This window comes from Chlamydotis macqueenii, chromosome 11 (genome assembly GCF_036417535.1).
Source record: "Chlamydotis macqueenii isolate bChlMac1 chromosome 11, bChlMac1.mat, whole genome shotgun sequence".
Classification (NCBI taxonomy): Eukaryota; Metazoa; Chordata; class Aves; order Otidiformes; family Otididae; genus Chlamydotis; species Chlamydotis macqueenii.
In genome coordinates, this window is record NC_141566.1 from 6236004 (window position 1) to 6257861 (window position 21858).

The 21858-nt window shown below is 39.4% G+C and overlaps 1 protein-coding gene across 3 annotated transcripts in view; it reads right to left on the reverse strand.

The window, feature by feature from the left end:
• Nucleotides 1-21858, reverse strand: part of GRIA3 (glutamate ionotropic receptor AMPA type subunit 3) — a 150306-nt gene that overhangs the window by 98373 nt on the left and 30075 nt on the right. For all 3 annotated transcript variants that reach the window (XR_015259661.1, XM_086756145.1, XM_086756144.1), the window contains exon 3: nt 16562-16801. Coding sequence is in view for 2 of the 3 variants with exons in the window: in XM_086756145.1 (XP_086612271.1) it covers nt 16562-16801 (240 nt within the window). In the remaining variant the exon portion in view is untranslated. The remainder of the gene's footprint in view (nt 1-16561; nt 16802-21858) is intronic.

Consider the following 21858-nt stretch of genomic DNA (forward strand, 5'->3'; position numbering starts at 1 on the left):
TGTATGAGTTGAGACAAAATAACACGGATTAGGCTGACTGACTGGGAAGCACCATGCAAGAATGATGACAGCATGCAAACCTGACTGCTTCTTGTCTGATGGTTCTTGCGTCTGGGTAGAACCTACGCTCATAGCCTCTGCTCTTCAGAGGCTCCTTGCAATCAGCGCGCTGCAGGCCTCTGTTTCTGAAAACCATTCCTAACGTAAATACAAACCAACACCTGGGGCAACGGGAAAGCATCACATCAGTAAAACAATATGTTACTATTCACTTTGCTAACTTGTTGTGTAAGTGAACAACGTTTAAGACGTCTACAAAGATAAAGCATGATCAACACTATACAACGGCACGCAGAAGTCATGGGGACCAGACTACAGAGCAGAAAATAAAACAAACATGGCAAAGTTTGCTCTGCACCTGAACAATTTTAATTAAAATCTCTAATATTTGTCTTAGCAAAATGTGTTAATGATAATTTTATGCTTTTTATTTAGGATATGTTTATAAAATATCTAGAAATGATCAGTGAATGTCAAATAATTTTGTATAATGCAGAAGGGCAATAATTCTGTAAACTAATGATTTAAAAATCATTGCTAAATATCTGTTTTGTTTTTGACCAAATTTAACACAGGAACATATTTATAATACGTTTACAGTGTCTTAACTGTGATTTATTATTTTTTAAATAGCTATTAATAAAATAAATTAAGTGTGGATGATAACAATTGAAAGCAGGTAGGCAAATAATTCTAGTCTCAGTAAAATTATATCCTTGTACAGAATAATACAATATAATATTTAATAGAGACGTGGAAATCGCAAAAATAATGTCCTGATACATTTCTTTTTGGCAAAAAGCAGCATGTTTATTGCTGCTTGGTTTTCTTCTGTAAAGTGTGGCTACTGCCTACTCTCAATTAAATTAAAAATGTTCTTTGACACCCTGCATGAGTCGCATATGGGCATATCGCTTCACTTGCTGTTTAGGGAAGCGTCCCCTTGGCAATTCCAGCTCTATTAATTCTGGCGAATTTTATTCAATTATCAGTACATTTGCTGGAAGAATAGAGCTTTAGGAGGGGAGGGGACCACAGCTACAAGTTAATTTAGGCCAAGTTGAATTTACAACTCTAGTTGAAAAAAATTAAGGAAAATATTTTTCAGAATGGAAGTTATTGACTTTCCCTTTCAAAATCTCAACAAAGAAACTTTAGTCTAAACTTCAAAGTTTAGTCTTAAAATAACACAGACCAGACTTTTTTTCAGACAAACTAATGTTTTTCAGTTTGGTCCAAAGTGAATTTTCTGATTTCTGTTTCACTCAACATTTCCCACTCCTTCTCAGGTTCCACTTGACTTTAACTTGAACAAAGTTTTCTTTCTAAGCTTTAATTCTGTCAGGCAGGAGAGAAAATATAAATTTGTTACCTATGTTGAAGAACCTAGTGCTACATTATCACAGACTAAAGCAGAAAGCCCTGGAAAGGAAATGAGAAGACTCTGAATAGTAACTTGAGAAGGTGGCACTGCACTGAGGATTATTCTGTAAAGGACAGTCATTAAAAAAGACTAAAACTAGGGAAACACAACCGCTTTCAGCTTTTCTTTAACAAATACGTCCCTAAAAAACCCTGAAGGATCACACAGAGATCATCAGAACACCTTTTTTATTAGTTTACAGCAAACTAGTTTCCTTTGTGACACAGGGATTTCTGTTTTTATTGCCTCTAGACTCTGGTCTCTGTATGACAACTGAGGCCGCTATTCTTCATACCGTAACTCATATAAATATACCTCGAATAACAAAACTGACGCTAATTCTCAATTTTCTAGCAAAATGTCTGCTGAAGACTCTCTGTTTCCCTTCATTCTAGTGTAATAATCAGCAATTATTTGTTTAAAGTAGTTCTTGAGAACGCCCATTCTGGTAGATGCTGTAGAAACCAAAACATATTCCCTCCCCACCATCAGCAATGACAGCAGGTTAAATACAACAATTAAGTGGTTTTCTACCACCTGATCTCAAGAGTGGTATCAAACATGACAATCAAAATATTACAAAGTGGCCCATGACAAAACTTATTATTGATACAAGGAACTCATTGTTCTTAAGCAAACATTTTAAGTAGTATCCATTATTCATGTGAAGTCCTAAAAATTACCTATCTGGGATTTGGAAAAAAAGGAACACATTTGAATATCAAAATAAAGCAGAATTTTTCATCTGCTTTTATAATAATGACTTTCTCCAAGCTTTTATCTCTGTGTTACAATTTTGTTGTTTCAAATGGACCTGCCAAGAAATTATTTTTAAATACATAAGGTCAAATCTTCACCTGTGTAAATCTGCATCGCTTCACTTCAAAGAAATGCAATGAAAGGCTTTTGCTGGGCTCTGAGGCATATTCTGATTTTTACACAACTAAACCAACTCGGTTACATTTAGCAGCAGTCTGAATCCCCTGCAGTAAAAGTTTTAATGTTAAAAACACTTTGACAAAATCCAGCTTTATAGTTAGGAGGTCACTAAAGTCACAAAAACACTATCTGCAGAAAAACATAAATGAATATCCCATAAACCAAGACCGTATCTCTGCAAAATGAATAGCACTTAAAACTTAAGAACAAATAACACCATTGCTCTCATTATCTTTTTATCAGGAATTTTCACAGGAGACCCAATAAAGTGTTATGAGGACGCAGCTGGCATCTAAAATTCACCGTAAGGCAGACGATGATGCCTTTATATTGCCTACTGTGGCCAGTTTTTTGAGAAGGTCAATCAAGAGATTACTTAAACTAAATCTAAATTGTAATGGTCTACAGCTGCTTGCACTTAGTGTGTTTGGCTTCATATATATTATTAATGAAAATTCAGTGTAATTCTACACACTTCAAACTTTTGAAGCTGCTGTTCTTATTTGTGCTTCCAGATGTGCAGTTTCATAAGAATTGTTAAAACTAATGGAAATGACTGCTATATAAAGGGGAATTCATAATCAATCAGCCAAGCTGAATACTCCTGTGTAAGGAAATGGTGCTTTAACGCATAAATATTATTGCATGGTTCATGTCAAAAGGGAAGCATCGTTTGGATGCTGCATGCAGCTAGACCTTTCTCTGATTTGTAGCATAAGGAAAACGCGCAAACCAAAATGGTCATTATTCAAATGTATGCCGCTCACATCCATTTTGTTCTTTCTTTGAGAAGGGTAGCAAAATGGTTCCAGAGAGGACAACTACAACAATAACCACACTAATACCACGTACACGCATCATCTAAAGCCACAATTTTCACTTTCATCAAAAACCAGACAAATAAGCAAGGAAACAAGCCTGAAAAATCCTTCAGGGCACCCAAATTCATGTTAAAATGTGGAAAATAATGAACCTTTTAATATTGCCAGGTTTTTTTTCTTGCTGAAACGAGACGAGTGCCACACTGTGACAATTGTCCCAAATGTTTGGGTTCAAACTGTCTCCATGACGTGGATTAGCTCTAAAACCTACACATGCCCTGATGTAACCGAGGCAGTTACTTCGGAAGGCTTTTTTTAAAATAGCATTGCATGAAACTCAAACTGTCAGTGCATAAATCACCGCTGCCCTGAGGCTGCAATAACTTATGCATCCTTGTATTCACCCCCTCGTACACCTCCCCCTCCAAAGAGAAGCTCCGACCTCCCCTCCCGCCCCCACCTCTGTGTGGCATTCGTTACAACCTCATTAAAAATACGTAGGCTTGCCCATTACGGGCGTAGGTGAGAGAGGGAGAAAACTCCATAACAAATGACAGAAAAAAAAAACAAACAGGAGGGTTTGGGGTTTTATTTGCAAGAAATCTCTGCAAAAAAAAATGTTATTGCAATAATTACGTGTTCGTGTAATTCATTATTATTTGTCTACAGCCAGGCATAATTTGATTTTATTCCTTTAATAAAAACTTGATCTAATTTGAGGTTATTGTTGCCAGTTCATGGACAAAACCAACTGATCGATAACGCGAGTACTACTGAGCAATAGGCAATTCTATCTACAGAGCAATGACTGACACCGGCGTAGTCAGCTGAGCCAAATCATGTCAGATGACTGGCTGCTTTATTTTTAATTTCCCTCTTTCCCTCTTTTTTGTCCTTTTTTTTTTTCCCTTAAAGAATAAAGCCTGATCTTGCTAATAAAAGACGTGCTAAACTACACAAACTGAAGACTAATATTTGCTCCTAAAATCATAATTTCCTCCTTTTTAAGTAGGGAAAAAAAGCCAGTAAGAAAGAAGATTGCAGCAAATAGCACTCTGATCTAGAAACACATTTACAATATCTTTAGTCTTAGGAGCAGATCATGACACAATCCAGTCTAGACTACGATGGTGTTATGTGTATATAATTCTGGCAAAATAATTAAACTGCACTGAGAGGATTTTTTACTGCAGTTCTGACTTAAACCAATCAAATTAAATTCTTCATGAATTAACGCCCATAGATTGAGGTCAATGTAGTATATGACTTTGATATCTCATAAAGATGAGTGACAATTATGGATTCTTTCATCTATTTTAGCTGCCTCAGCAGGGCATAATGGCAACTGAAAATTATGTCCAACAGAGGAAATATATTGTTTATATCATAACTTTATCCAACATTTTAGTTCATTTCATGTATTCCCCCATTACAACCACCCATACTTGGGTCTCAACTACACCACTCATACTGAACTGAAGGCACTCAATACATGCTTTCCCATGTTAATTCTGAGACTATATTATTTTTATATCACCGAGGGGATCACAGTATAAATTTACAAGGCTATACATAGCCTTTGCTACAAAAATGACAATTTTATGCCCTTAGAGTGATCAGCATGAAACACCTTGCTAAAAAAACCACCTGAAAGTGTCTGCATTATTTGCCGTACTTATCTGATGGCTTCAGAGTGTTTAAAATATTCTAAAGTACCCTGAGAAAATCTTTAATGACCGCTGTCATGCATTTTCTTTGGAAAAGTCTTCTTAACTCTGACTCTGAGATCCAGACAGCCTAAGAACAGCTCAGAGCCATTGGCTTTGAGGCCGCTTTGTCCATCACGCCACAGGAGAACACGAAAGGAGCAAAAAGGCTTTTAGGTGAACAGCAGCCATTTCATTAGGCTAAACTAGAATAGCCAGGAGAGGCTTTTACTTTAGAAAGTGGAAGGGAGCCTCAGTGAAATGCTCACCACACATAATTGCTGATTAAAAAACTGCCACGACCGAGCAAAGCAATTTGGATCTGTCTTTGGCCTTGGGTAGAACGGTTCAATGCAGCGTATGGAGTGGCTGCACTCCTTTATAAAGCCATTCTCAAGTACAGTTGGGCAGATGATCAAAATCTGAGTTATTAAAAATTAATTACCACTCTCCAGAACACGAAGAGAGTGTGGAGAAATAACTCATAACTTCGTAAGCAGCAGAAGAAATGCCGTAAAGGCATTAGTACTCTATGCAAAGAACAGTAGTCCTCTCATACGTGGCATGTGCACAGCCCTGGCAATTCACTGCATGTTATTTTTATCAACATTGACAAAAATATCCCCAAAGCAACAACACCTCAGGAGCTCCTAAGAAACCTTAACAACCATTGCTTGGTATCTGTTAACCTTTCCAGACTGATGCTGTTTCATCATGCCAGCACGGAACGGCAACGCTCACAGCTCACCAAGCATTCACAGCTCAGGCACCGATCACTGACTTGTGTTTCCAGTAGTCACAATTCCGGCTTATGAAATTCTTGCAGTTTCAGCTACGATGCATTAGCTCACACTGCTCACTAAACTACTACGACCTCGGCAAAAGCTCCTCACCTTGGACTCCAGCCCATTCACCTGGAGGGAGCACAGATGTACGTACCGTGCAAATCCAGACTCCACAGGACGCCTGCTTCGCAGAGTGGTGCCTGAAGAATCTGGCCCTAAAAACTAAGAAAGGAGAAACACTCCAGCAATAAAGGGGATACATTGCTGTTGTAAGAGATGACCACTCTGTGCTTAATCACTTCAACAAACTGAAGAGGAGAGCTGATTAAACACTACTACGCTGTGCAAATCGTTGGCTGGTGATGTGCTTCAAGTCAGGAACACTTCTACGTGCAAAGCAACAGGTTCCAACAAAATGAGCTCAGGATCAGGAGGAATAAAACTTTAGATCATCTTTCTTTCCCGTTGACTCTTTGTATTACATATCAAAGCAAAAGAGGTGGCCATGAAAAGTTATGCATCCAGAGCTGACGACATGAATAATTACTGTTACCAAGTATAAAATTCACATCAGGAACTTTTCACTTTTTTCCTTAATACTTAATCACTTTATGGAGGTATTTGTCATTCCACTGTACTACAGCAGTACACTGTTTTATATACCTTCTGAAACGCACGCTCACAGTGCTGTCCCACTGTGAATTGCAAGAAAGTAAGTTAAAAAAAAAAAAAGAAAAAGGTGTGATTTCTCATGAGAAACCAGAGAAAAATCTATCTCCGCAAGAGAAAAATCCTTTAAAAACTCCTTAACCTAAATACAATAGGAGGTCATTTTACCTGCCAGCTGAGTGGGTTTGTCATAAATGCATTCACATTTATTTTTCTTCTACAAAGCATTCAAGTCATCTTTATGCTTACTGAGACAGCTGATATTTTCTGGGAAGAGAAAGGCATGTGGTCAAACTAGTTTGGTAAATTCTCTGAAGCCTGAAAGAAGAAATTGCAGCTAAAAGGGCCAAGCATCACAGACTAAGGAAGGTACTGAAGCTATAAGCAATGGATTCCTTCATATAAACTCTACGAAAAACACCATTTAATTAACTATCTCAAATGTGTAATCCATTACAAGTTTCTTCAAAGGCTCAAGTTTTTTTTCCAGGTGAGAAGGGAAATTTACGGCAAAATCTAAGTGTGCAATTATTGTGTAGAAATACAAAAAACTGGTTTTCATTAGTAACCAGAGCCACTCACTTCCAGTATGACATTCTGCACGTCTCTTATGTCAAAGCTCACTGTGCTTTCAACTTAACAAAGGTATTTCTGTATACGTAAGTAGAAGATGATCAGGTTGTTAAACTGCTGACCAGTACATCAAATCTTCCATCTAAAACAAAGGATTGAAAACCCTTACGTGCCCCATACAGATACTGTTGATCTTCATCCATTGTTGTTTGAGATCATCGCATGAAAATTACTTCAAAAGCACAAAGCCTTTAACAAGCTACATGCTTACACACCATTTGCCTAGCGTGCCATATAGTCCTGTATCAAGAAATTCACACTGCCTACGAAGCTTTGCTTTTGGTAGTGAGAAAGAACATTTCACTGCTTAGCTGAGAACCTGCTTTGGAGTATCTGAGGCTGCTCTATGAAAGGAGAAGCTTTGATTTACTAGCCTGTTGAGATACTCCATTTTACTCATCTATTCCTCAAGCACTGGAGAAATGTTCTTAGTGTTTGGCATTTTTTACCACTTGCAGCTATTACAGTGGTTCCATTAAGCCACAACAGCCTGTGCTCATTCCACTGAAGTTCTTCACCTGGTGAATGGTTCATTTGCCTGGGCTGAAGATCTTCTCACTATCGCATCATGCTCACAAGAGCATGAGGTCTCTTGCAGCGTATGTAGGGAATCTGTCCCCCTCATTGTGAATAAGAAACAACCATTGTTCCACAAAACCACAAAATACCACGGGCCACCAGTAACAGCTGTCACTCAGGTTAAGAATGAACTATTTCTAGGTGAAGAAAGGCGCACAGGAAGAGTAAACATACAGTCAAGATCCAGCAAAGGGTGATAAAATTTGCAAACTTGTAAGAATACTAACATGCTAAATACTGTCATCTTAACCACACTAAGGTATAAGATGTCAGAATGCTCTTCCTTTGGAAACACGTGATAACCAGAACATGCTACTCCACTGAAATACATGGTGAAGTTCACATACTAACACGATGTTACACAATCTGAAAATTGCTTGATCTTGATTACATTACTAAATAGTGCTGCTCTCTTCAGTCCCACTCAAAGTACCAATGCCCTCACACAGACTTTAAGTCAGCAAGACAGTTCCCTTCCACGAACAGAACCAGCACAACTCCCCACGTGAAGCCAGCCTGCCTTGCTCTGAGCACCCAGATGCCAAAGACACCAAAGGCTTCCAGTCTTTAAAGCTATGCTGCATATACAGATGCAAAATAATAAACTCAAATAAAGTAACTTTAAGTAAACTAGATCTGTTGGGTGAGATGGGTTAAAAAAATAAGTCTGATAAAAATTTACTTACAGTCCTTTGCACATAGGTATTCTTTTCTTCAGCTGCCTTTTCTAGTCCAAAAATTCTCATCTCCTCCCCAAGATCAACAGATTCCACATCATCTCCTCTGGTTCCAAAGGAAGCCTTTCCATCACCTCTAAGGCTTGGCTTTGTGTCAAGTCCTTGCCCTTGTCTCAGAGCAAAAGGGTCAACAACCCCTCTCATGTATCTCCTCTGCCCTCCCCCCTCCACCTGCACTTGGAAACCATCCTAAATTCTAGCTTTGTTGCAAGAAATCTGGAAATGTGAGATTCTGACCATTTAGGCCTTGTACACACATAAAATCAACTGAGAAGAAAAGCTTCTGCCACTTAAATTACTTGTGCATACAATTTAAAAAAATACTGTTACAGCTATAGCAAAGGTTGATAAAACATGCATATTTATGAAAAGTTAAATATTTAAATGCATGCTTTTACACAAGTCAGTTTATAAATACAAGCATTTGCAGACTTCATCTCTAAGGCACGGGTGAGTGGCAATGCTGCTGGTTCTGTTTGCTACCTAAGATACTCACGGCCTCAGCTCATGTTCCTGAGAGCTCCAGCTGCTTTTGGTAGGACCACGAGGCTCGCACACATCCTGCTTTAGGCCTCCAGAAATTATTTATCCAGGACCTTCCCGTCCGTACTCTGTACCCTGAATGCTCTGACTCAGTTTTACAGCTGATTTCACACAAAGCGAGGTCAGATTCTGACACTCTCTCAGCCACAACCGGATTCACGCTCAGTGTGAGTGGGGCTACCGTAACATCCCATCCTACACCCACATCATCATTGGTGGAGTGAAGAATAGGTGATACCACACCATCACCGCACGAGCAGTATCAGCGCTCTGTCATACCACGCTCTTGCTCTTGGCGTTCCTGCTTTTCCTCATGAATGGGCTGAAACTCCTCCTTATTCTCCGGGGCTCCATGAAACAAGACACAAATTCGGCGCACAGGTGCAATTACTTCACTTGTTGTTGGAGAAGACTGCAGACAGTGATGTGTGTTCCAACAGCTTCAAGGGATGCTCAGGCACTTTGCCTGGGCATCTCAACACCAAACCGAACCCACTGTGTACACACCAAACTTGTAAGGAGGCACAAAGCCGCAGTACAGAATACCGCCGTGAACTCTATGCTGCTGGTCTTCAGCTGCATCTCAGGCTTGGCAGTACCATACATCTCACGCTGGATGACTTTCAAAGTTGATTTACTCCTCTTGTTAAGCTAGAAAAACGGTTTAAGTGATTACCAGGGGTAAGCTAAACAAATAGCAGCTAATGGGAAAGATCAGGCGAAAAATGCTTCAGGCTCTCAGTCCACCCCAAAATCAGCCAACAGCCATTCTCCCACACAGGGTCTCAGCGTTTGTTTGGGGAAGGATCAGTGAAAGGGCTTTCTTCTGTAGCTGTGTACCACAGAGACCAAGATGAAAGGAGTCTGTATGAGACTTTAGAGATTTCAGAGGAAATAAATGCAGAGTGATTATCAAAAGCTAGATTTAACTGTTCCGGCTCAGATTATTCCCAAACACATTCAGGCAGTAAAGTCAAACAGTAAAGCAATCCTGGAATTTTTCTGTTAAGGTTCTGGCGTGTTTCCTGAGTAGTGCCTTAGTTCATACGTTACACTGCTGAACGCAAGGGAGCAATGTGCCCTAAATAAGAATGTCAACATTTGCCTCTTTGTCAGGGTACATTACCTCTATTTCATACAAATGTGGCTAAGCAGCATCTACGACTTTCGATTCTATATAAACACAAATTCTAGGTATTATCAGATGGTAAAATCACTCATTCAGAAAAGGCTATAGTGAAAGAAACAGATCATTTTCTTATTGCACATAACTACATGAAGTACAATTGTTCTTTAAATCTAAATAATGGATTTTCTACCATTACACTGTGTGCGTCCTCTATTCTACCAGAGCTGGAAGACTTGAACCTACATTACATCCTTTCCAGCAAAGCCATGCAAAAGATGTACTGTTTTGTGGCCATGCTGCAAGCCGCCTTTTGCTGAGATCATGACTTAGAAGAGAATTTCTGGATGGCAGTTACTGGGATTCTTCAAATACACAGACCTGTGATGCCTGTCGCTGGGATATGGAGGCTGAGCCTCAGCTCAGAAGGTCTTGCCAACATTTTATTCCCTGCTGTGTGTTTCCCAGTATATAAAAAAGCAGGAAAGGAGAATGAGAGAGCTCATCTACATGGGTACCTAAATGCTAGCAAGTGATACTGTCTACATGTCACCCCCAGGATCCTGGGCTGCTCTCCAAAACACTCCTGCAAAAGAGCCAAAAAACTGCGAAGAATCAAGGCCTGCAGTAACTCTTCCTTGTTCTGTCACCTGTGGTGCTTTATAGGCTTCCAAACATGCTATGTTCCATTATTCTTCACCACAGACTGATATTTACAGAAGATAATGTCAAGATTTAAAATCCTTTCATACTTTTGAAAGTGTAAGCAAAATATATCACATCAGCCTTGTAGGCACAACTGAGAAGAACTAAACAGGTATAAACACACTAGCAAATGAGAATTATAATTTTAAAATGGAACAAGCTCATGTTTAATCATGAGAAAACTGAGTTAGCCTTGAATCCTTTTTCCTTCATGCAATGGGTTCAGACCAGCTCTTCAGCTAGTGGAATAACCCCTGCTCTGAAGAACGAACACGTTAACGAACAGCTCAGCGATTGATTCCTTCGACATCTGACTGCTCAGCAGGCGCTCAGTTCAGGGTTCACCAACGCTGGTGGAGCTGCTGCCACCAATTTCATTTCCCCCCTTTATTGAAGAATGATTTTATAAATGAAGATAAAAGTTCCCCAGACGCAGAAAGACAATACAGAGTTTAACAAATGAGTTATGCGGCAGAAGGAGTTCTTTTGCATCTGTCTGCTGACGGAAGGTGCGTATAAATGGGAGTCATTCTGTGTTTGATGACGTTTTTCATTGCTGTTTTCAGCAGAGACTCAGTCCACCAGAATTCGGCATTCCAAAATCCCTAGGAATCCACCAGGTTCTAAAGCAGAGTCTTTGTAGACTGCACAAAAATTAATCTTGCTCTAGATGTTTTGCACAAAATGCTATTTTCTACATATCATAATTTTCAGTGCAACTCATTTCATTAAAAAAAAAATCCATCAATTTAATTTTGTGGAAGCTATAATAAGCCTGGTTCTACATACTGCTTCTTTTATCAGCTCAAATCTCTCATTCTCCAGGGAAAGCAGTACAGAAGTGTCTTGTCCTTTGATAGCAATAGATAACTAACCTCATTTTGTAAAAGTAGAACTAAACAGAAGAGTTATTCTTTGTCTTCAGCAGAAGCAGTGAATCAGACCTCACTGCCTTGTACTGAACCCAATTTAAGGCAATTTGATTCCTTACGCATAATCATCACGAAGCTTACAGTTGTACCTTTTTTTTTTTTTAATCTCTTTACCTGGCACTTTTTTATGCAACAGGGTACCAGAAGTTTTTATATATAAAAGGAACAGGACTGGTCATATTTTCTGAAGCTGTATTTTCAGGCCTTCTGCCTCCTTACCCATCTGTCATGTTTGGGTCAAGTTTTTGTTTCCGTGGCAGTAAGGATTAGAGATGTAATTACTTTTAAAGCAGATATTTTCAACTCTTCTTAGCAACATAACCTGAGGCTTTAGATGAACACTTCCGTGCCTCAGTCTTCATCTAGCCAGTGTTAACCAATTAAAAAAAATATATATTAGCCAACGATAACACTGTTTACCAACGCTGGGTTTTTTTCTTTATTCTCGATTTTAGGTATCGCTAGATACCTACTGACAGACTAAATCAAACCGAAATGACAGAAGAATTTCAGATTTAGAGACGTATTTGGTTACAATGCCACGAAGACTGTGATCTCTCTGTCTAGGCTGAGCTCCCACTGTGTAGGGAGGGATTATGCAAACAAAGTCACTCTCCTGTCCTGTGATGACTCCTATGATCTGAAGGAAGAGGAAGACGCACATCACAGAAACCACTTGGTGAGATTTTGTTCAAGTGATCTGCATGACAGAAATCAATGTCTTTGTGCACAGTAGGTATGACAAATCAAAGTAACTTAGGACAAAATGCCTGTGTTGTACTGACAGATGGAAAGCAAACAATCTGTACAAAACTGTTTCTCAGGCAAAAATACAACAAAGTGTTACTCAAGAAACATTATGGAAATCTAAATAAACAAAAGCTTGGGTATTACAATCTACCATTCCATTTTCATAGTTAAATGAGAAGTACTTCACATTTTCACGCAACATTAAGATGACTATGAAAACCACAAGCCCACCTCTCCACACACTCACACTGGTGTTACTGGTCCCCTGACTTCAGTGCAATAACATCTGATTTACAGTAATGTGAAGCAAGAGGAGAAACAGACCTGAAGCCTGGAAATAAACCTGAGGCTTCTGATGGAACATAATCCTCAGCATGAGATGCAAAAGGTGACTTTCCTGACAAGTGCTACCCAAATCCTTAATAGCTTTCTGTATGTAACCCCATCTCATTTCATCCTGACATAATCTTAATTAGTCTTAGTTCTACTGCAGAGAAGCCTACTGAGGCAGTTAGCACCATATAATTAATCAGATATTTTGTACACATCACAGCAACCAACAGTGTCAACTTACTGATGTGAGTTAATGCAAACAGAAACCAAGCCTGCCTCTCCCTTTCACATGAACTAAAAGCATGTGGTATGGAATGAACATACGACTATTTCTTCTATACACTGCTCAATGTCCTTTCTTCCCCTAGTAACCATTTCCTAACGCATCATTACTCTCTACAAAGTGTAATTTATTTTTTGTGCTGGTACTGGGACAAGAACATGCAATTTAATATTTCTCTTAAATTTCAGTTTCTTCACAGAAGAGTAAGTCCAGCAACTGAAATAAGCAATGATAAGACATAATTCTTGTTGCTGGAATTCATACATCTCACATTTTAGTTTTCTTTCCGTGTGCTTTAGCGCTTTTTAAGAAATGGAATTTTGCACCTGCACATAAATAAACATTTGAGAGAACAATCTGCAACATTCAGTCATCTCATAGCAACAGAAAAGAATGTAAGTACAAATATAAACACATACACACTAAGTCACTGGATTAAGAGCTTCACCACCTATCTATGTCATTGTAGATCTTCATTCTATTGTTTGAGATTTATCTTTTGTCTTCGTTGCAGGAGAAAAACACCACAGTATTGTGTCTAATGTCACCAACGTGGAAACCTTGTGATTATATCATTTGATGGCAAAGAAGAAAAAAGCCACTGCTTAAGGAAAACAGTTTATAAAGCTGATTCTCCATTCTCCTAAGCTTAAACTGAAACAGTTCAATAAGCAGTATAAAACCATGAGAAGCTTTATTCAGTTTTGTATGGCATATGTAATATTTTGCATTATTTATTAATAGTAAATGCAATGTTTAATACATGATGTTTTGCTTCAGCAGAACACTGTAAAACTACTTGCAAGAACAATGTAGTTCGTAACTAATATTCAGTGTAAGAAAGAGTAGTCTCATCTTTCGCGATTTGTCACAAACGACCAGTGAGATGATAATCTTCATGGAAAGGTAGTACTTAAATGATAGTTTATTTCAGGAACTGACAGTAAACTGCTTAACACCTTCTCTCTACAGTGTTTGTGCCCCAAAGCAGTTAAGTATCTACGATAGGAATTATTAAAAATTGTGACAGCTCTAGTGTTTTCATTTCCAACGGTATCTCAGTGTAGGAATGTGTACAGCCTAATCACTAACTGGCACAAAGAGTCATTCGCCATCATTATTGTTCAGCCTTTTGGGATATTTTTGTACTTGAAGGCCTACCACAAGCAATAAGGCAGCCTACTGGAATTGCCAAATTCAGGTGCTGTCATCCGTGATTGCTGCTCACCAAACGAAGGAATCCAGCATCTATTTCTCAGCACCTAATCACCCTACCTCTCCCTCCTATACGAATCTTCTTAATTTATTTTAATACTGGAAGAACACAACAATTGTAACTCAGATAAGACTGCTACCAGTTTGTTTTAACCTAACAAAACCAGCAGTAACTGAAGATAATGAACTGTTCATTTTTGTTCCTGTTTTAGCGGATGGCAAATAACAAACAACAGCAACAAGGGTTGTACAGGAAAGAAAGATAAGACGTGGCAAGTTTATCCCAAACAACTCAAAGCCCATCATCAAGCTACCTATATGCACTGATGCCTCTTCCATCCTAAAGAAACAGCTGTCCCTTATCTTCCAACCCTGAGCTGTATTTTATAATCCTACAGTCACCTGCGCTGCCATCTAATTCAGACTTCGCACTCTGACACTCAGTCTGAGTGTCTGACATAAGATACAGCTAGAGTAACACCCACGCGAGCCACGGCAGGTTCACAACGTGATTTTGATTAGTAATTGTGAGACTGTGAGTAGGATGTGAACGGGAAGTCAAGACAAGGGGCAGAAGGTAGCAGAGGTAAAGTCAGATTCATGGGGCTAATTTCACCAGCAAGAGCTGTGATTTAACCTGTGATTAAAATCTTAGTATGAACAAGGCCAAATGAAGCCTAGACACTGCTGAACTGTTCCAAAGGGATCAGTCATGACAATAAGCTCACGATTAGGCTGTGTCTACCTAAAGACAACAGACGGAGAACTGCAGAAAAATGCAAGTCTGAGTCTGCAGACTTCCATTACTATCTCAGTCTGATAGTCACATCAACTAGACAAGTTCTCCCACTTTTTTTGATTATTTTTCCAGTTTGAAGTGTCAATTTTTTTACTAGGCATGACCTTGGGTGACTGATGCATCACTTTCCAAAGCAAAGTTTATTAGTCTTAACCGTGATGAGTTTCATCGTCCTGGAACACACGACATTTTACTTCATCACAGGGTGTAAGTTTATGGTATTTGGTCACATCAAACCTTTCTTATTCAAACAAATGGCATATTCACAGAAGCTTGCATTTAAAAGTGCACTAAACCAGAAGCATGGATGTTTGGGTAGTGGTTTTAAAAGATTTAAAAACAAATGGCATTCTTAACTTTTCCGTACCTTCCCACTTGATCTCATAGCTAGTGTTTTTCAAAGCTAGAAATATGTAGCACCTCCAAATCACTCAGAAAATTCTGAACTCTTGGCATTCACCTAAAATCAGACTAAAAATTACTTTCTTTCAATATGTGGTATGTCCTTAGTTGGGTGATGCTATTAATCTTCAGTGTGAAAAGCACAGCCACTGAAGCCTTGATCTTTATCAATACGCAGCAGCCTAGGGTGTGAGAACTTTGTCACGGGAGCTGGGAATGGAACCTATGCTTCTCTGGCTCTACCCAGACCCCTTTGATCTGAAGAAGGTCTTGGAGTCGTTAATTACAAAGCCGGTGAGAAGGGTAGTAGCATATCTATCTGATGCAAAAAATGCTACCCAGGTGAAATCTGTAACCAAGGAAGTCTGTACACTCAGAGCAGGTGGCAACGGCGGCTCCACAGAAATACGCCAGATTCCTCACAGAAAATGGTTTCTGATGCTTAGATCTCTTTTTTGACAGGACTTGTTACTTTTGGTACTTCTTAGTAGTTAATTGGCTTAAAGCACGGCAACAGTGGTTTTAATATGTTTTCATTTAGCAGAACATATCTCTGGTCATTCTCATCACGTATCTAAATTCATCTCTGAATATCCATGTGACATATCTAGAGCATCTTTTCTCCAGCAGAGCCCTAAAGCATCTATATTCTTAGATCATTATTGATGCCTAGACATCTCCAGAGTTTATCTTAGCATGGATTGTCTTTGCCCAGTGACAGGAGAAATACGCATTTATGTAAAGTGGTGGGAGATTTGCAATGTCATGCACAGTGGAAGGTCCTGCTTAACAGCCTACTTCATAGTGCCAACTATTTTGCAAGGACTCAAAAACCCTAACAAGTGTTGAGTCTGGGTTTCCACAGAAACCAGGTATTCCAAATGGAATGTTTACACTGCTAACTATCCTCCAGACAATCTCTGTACAATGATCGGTAACATGAGGATGTCTTCCTTTAATTTATCCATTCATTTTAATTTCTTCAGAATAAACTTGTTTTCTAGGACCATAAGAATGTGCTACCTGCATCCAGAAAACCGGGACGGGCTGCACGTACTTATTCTGGTAATACTCATAGCAAGTCACAAAATAGAAAAATAACTTAAAATGATGGTGCTTACCCCTTTCTGTGTCATAGAGGTACACAAATTTTTCCCACTTATAATGAGTCAAGAGACTCAAGATGGTTCCTTTTAATGCTGGCCGCATCTGGATGACAAACTGCACATCCGCATCTGTTGGGAAGCTGGGTGTGATGAAGGATGTGTGAAGGGCTCCACAAAATGATGTCAGCGTGTTCATTGACATCTGGTCATAGAATCCAAAGATGGCATAAACTCCTCTGGAAAACTGTGAACAGACTAACAAAGACAGACAGGGGTGTTAAAATCTGACATATAACAAATGCAAACAAACTTTCTAAGTATATTTGAAGTAAGCCTTCTAGGCAATCCTGAAATTACTCTATATGCAGCAGATTGAATGAATTCCTGAGATAATATATACTAATTTCAGTGCAGCAGTGAGTTGTACCAACTTTGTCACGATTAAACTGATCTGAGCATATTTTTGATTGCGATTTGTCCTGGTATATTGTTATAATCCATTAATCTCTCCATATTCTTTAAAAACAAATATGGCATTACGTTGCTTGTCTGCAAAATACCCTCCCTCCCTCGAGTAGCACCTTGAGAGCTCCGTTAGCAGCTACATAACAAATGCCAGGTCTGCCTAAAAGTCCAAACGTTAAGATGTAGTTTCCTCTGTTATCTCACCTTGATTCAGCTCTGACTCAAAGAAATCTGGATATTTTATTCCCTTAATTCCTTTATAGTCCACAACTCTGAAATCTCTGTATGAAATCTGGGTCTTTTTTCAGTGAGAAATTATGGTGGCTTCTTAACTGAGTGTTAAAATCTTTCAGAAGCAATTTGGAAAGTACACGGCTCATGAATGACAACACAACTGAAGAACATATATTGTGGATTCAGGGGACAAAAATTGGTATCCCTTAACCTGAAGCTTTCAGTCTTTAACCATGCTGCTGTCCTGAGGACCTCATCTAGCACCAGAAAACAACGAAAATGCACTCAAAGGTGTTTTATTTCACATCTACTTAAGTAGATGTGATGGTTTAGCCCAAATCACCACACAGTTTCTCGCTCACTCTCCTCCTTCCCAGGGGGATGGGGGAGAGAATTGGGAAGGAAGGAGAACTCGTGGGTTGAGATGAAGACAATTTACTAAAATAAAAGGGAAAACTACAATAATAACAGAATATAAGGATATTAAAAAATATACAAAGTGAACAATATGTGTTTTCTCACCACCCGATGTCCCAATGACCGATACAGCCCGTCCCAAGCAGCGATCACGGAAACAAACCCGAGCAGCAAGCAAAGGAGCAAAAGGGAGCCAGCAAGGTAGGGGGAACGATGCCAGCAAAAACAAGCAGGAAGGATGGATGCCAGGAAGGCAGATACCCACCCTCGCCTGCCCCCACTTATATACTGAGCATGACGTTTATGGCATGGAATACTCTCTTTGGCCAGTTTGGATCAATTATGCTGTCTGTCTTTTGCCCAGCTTCCTGCATCTGCAAATTAGCGAGACTTGGAAAGCAGGACGGTGTCCTTGGTCTCATTCACAACAACTGGTATCATCAGGGTGTTTATGAACATTCTTCACACACAAAATCCAAAACATACCAGCTACTGAGAGGAAAAATTAACTCCATCCCTGCCAAAACCAGGACAGTAGAGAAACACTTAATTCCCCATACTTTGTAGAGAGATTGAAAAATGATCATTGTGGACAAAAATGAAAAGTATTTCAATTTATAAACATGGTCAACTTCATGGGAGTTGCAGGGAAAATAGTTTCTTTGTTGTTCAACTCTGCAGGAACAGAGCAAACTTCTTGTGACCCTGGGTTCTCTCCACGGAGTGAGGCTGCACCAGAGACAGCCAGGGAGCCTGACGTGAGAGATGCTGTGGCTCTGGTCCGTAACAAAGACCACACCACCGAAATACACCGCAGCACAGCAGCACTTCCAAATCAAAACATTTCTGGACTGAGATCAGCAAGTCCCATTTGTAATGAAAATAAGCTTCACAGAAAAATGTTCATTCAACATTAACAATTTGACTTGTCAAGAACTAGATTTAACAACAATTTTCAGCTAGCCCCATTAACCACTTTTGCCAAAACACTGCATACTTAACTTTGCAAAAAGCAAGGGGAAGTAATTACGGGTAAAGACGACATGACTTCTGCACAGAAATATACAGCATCGTTACTTCCTAAAGTACCATTATGAAACATTTCCTGCTATAAATGCTACCATTCAGAATCACTAAAGCCTGTTAAAGTAATTTTAAAAACGATACTCCACAACATCAGCTCATTGACACAGTATCACGGACGCCTCAAATACGTTGTCAGGTGTGAAAATTTGATTTTCTTCCTGCAGATCCAGATGCAAATATAAAAATGCTATTAAGGAATTTATTTAAGTGTTTAAGCCACTGCAACCGGACGTGACCTGTCATGGATATCACCAGCAAATAACAGCTGGTGTAGACAGAAAAGAGACACACATGAGGCACAGAGGGAATAAAAAGTAGAGATTTCTGAAAGAAAAGTTTGCAGAAGTTCTCAACCACAGTAAAGAAAAGATATAAAAGAAGTTATAATACAGCAAGGATTTATTCCCAGAGGCATGACTGAGGAATTAAACACACTCTTTCAAAAGGCATTTTGTTAAACTATATACCAGCAGGATATAAAGTAGAAAAGCTACCATAAAAATTATCTGCTGAAGTAACAAATAAAAGGCACTAACTTACAGGTGAAAAAAAAAAAAGGAAAAATAAAGACTACATTAAAAGTCTGGCAGTCTCCAAATCATTTCAACAGCATGTAAGCCCTCTAATTCCATGGGAATAATCACTGAAGTGGGGTTAGCAGAGCAGGGTGTCCTCACATACACTGAGTCAGTACCTCACAGAGCAAGTTTCTTTTACATATTTATTAACGGGATGGCCTAGTTTGCCAGTTTTTTATGTAGATTCTGTACTGCAGAGAAAGCAGAGAAGAGCGAGTATTCCAGGAAACATCTCTCCTTGCAATACAAACAAAACATATTCTCAAATGACTTCTGACCCTAAAAACCCAGGGCATTTCAAACAATCCTGAGTTCACCCAATATTTCTTCTCAGGTACAAGACTCAGGAACACTTCTGAACCGTGACTCCGTTGAAAGCTCTCAGATTTACAAGGCCACAGTATCTGAAAAAGAGTCACAAAGGGGCTCAGAAAGCCTACCATGCTAAGTGTAGGACTAAAATGAAGAACTGAGATGATATCGTACTAGGACTGCTAATTCCTACATCCCAGAGAGTCAGCAGAGAGAACAGGTGCAGTGCCGAAGGTATCCGACAGCAGCTGGCTCCAGCATGGACCAGTTCCTCTGCATTGTGCTGGGAACCAACTGAGAATTGGTCCGGTTTGTGCTCTTTATTGTTCTTAGAGATGTGGCATCTAGGCACCTTCTCCAAACAACACCTAACAGCCAACATGCAGCTGCTGCTTGCATGGAGCATCCCAGCGCAAGTGAGAGCTTCTGATTTGGCCTTTCAGATATCTGCAACTTTTTTCCTACAAATTCTGGAGGATCACCACCAATATCTTCTAACAAGTGCACTGCCCTGCCCCGTCTTATTTCCTCTCACTAAGGTTTGTATTCACTGCAGATCTTTAACACTTCTACTGACTCTCTCTCCTCTATTAGTTTAAAAAAAAATCTTCATCTCTTAAGCTCCTCTGCTTATTTCTTACAGCTTATCCTTGACTATCTATTCCACACGCACTGCAGGGTGCCAGTTCAATTTCAGTGGCCCATTTAAAAGGCAAATAAACCTTTGTTTTTATAAGCAGAAGCTAAAAGGGCAATTATCTTTGTCCTCAATGTTCATTTGCAGCTTTTAACTCACAATTTTGGTACAATTTTGTAGCACTAGCTCTTCGGTTCAGTTTGTGACCCAATCTCCTATGCGACCAGATGAACCTGCTGAACATCCATGAGCCCGCGGCCACATTGCTACCTGTTTTCCAAAAACCAAACATGCCATTACACTCATTTTAATCACATTATCATTCTAACATCACCGAGCCATAAGCAGAATTTCAAAAAGGCTAACTAAACCTCAGCTTTAAGCTCTTTTTGCAAACTAATTTCTTTTGATAATCAGAACAATCCTCATGTTTGAGTAAGAATGTCGGTATTTTTCCTTGATTGATCACAGTTGATTTATGTTTGTTCTTCCCTATTTGTAAAATGGTCAAACACACACTTTGGCTGTTGAAGAAGTGATTTGCACAAATCCTGATGCAACCTCATTCCTCCAAAAAAAAGCAATTTCTTTTTTTTTTTTCCTGAGCTATGCCTTTATGACAGTGCTCTGAATTATGGTTACTAATACCACAGATGCGAATCCATTTCCAAGGACGGCACATAACCAAGTTGCTTTATAACCTGATCTGAACGAGCTGCAACCTCCACAAACGAGGGACGGAGGTCCTGAGCAGCAGTTACCCAACAGGGGCTCTTAATGAGCTGTTATTTTGGCATGAGGTGCAAGGTCAGTATTTAACTGAGACTTAACTCTGGGCTTGTTCTCAGAGTCAGTTAGCTGCCACACGCCGTCACTTCCAGGAGAGGAAGGGATGGTGTGACAGAAGCCTGCAAATTCTCAAGCATGTCAAGAGAATCAAGAGAAGACAAGGTGCTTTCAGGTCATGACAGACTGGTGCTTCCTGCCAAGGAAGGAAAATGCTCAGATCCAGAGTGATCATAGTGGTGAGCAGAATTTGGGGTTGTTTTTTTTTTTTTTTAAAAAAAAAGAAAAAAAAAAGGCAACCAAAAAAGCCAAGCCAAACCCAAATAAATAAAAATCTTTGTTTCTGTACCGAATAGCAGCTGAGCCACCCTAAACATCAGTGTAACTCAACGAACCCAGCCTTCTGTTTTAGTACCAGTTCCCTCTTCCCTCCGGTCACATCAGCCCCACCATAGAAACTTGCTAAGATTAACCAGAAGTGATTTTTTTTTTCACTCACACCTCATGAAGGCTGCAGGCCAGAATCTCAAAAGATGCCCCATTTCACACAAGTTATTAGATGGTTTGTGTCTTTTTAAAATTTATTTTTTGCTTTCTAACGGTATTTAGATCTTCTGCCTTTAAGTGACTGTGAGTATTCCTGACACAGCAAGGTTGTGCAGGCTCTGACATTTCTGCTGTCTATTGCCTGGAAGCTAAAGTCAAAACTTCTCTGACACCTTTTTTTTTTTTCCTCTCTTTTTTTTTTTTTTCTTTACATCCAGTTCTCACTATAAACAACTGAAGCGTTACTAGGA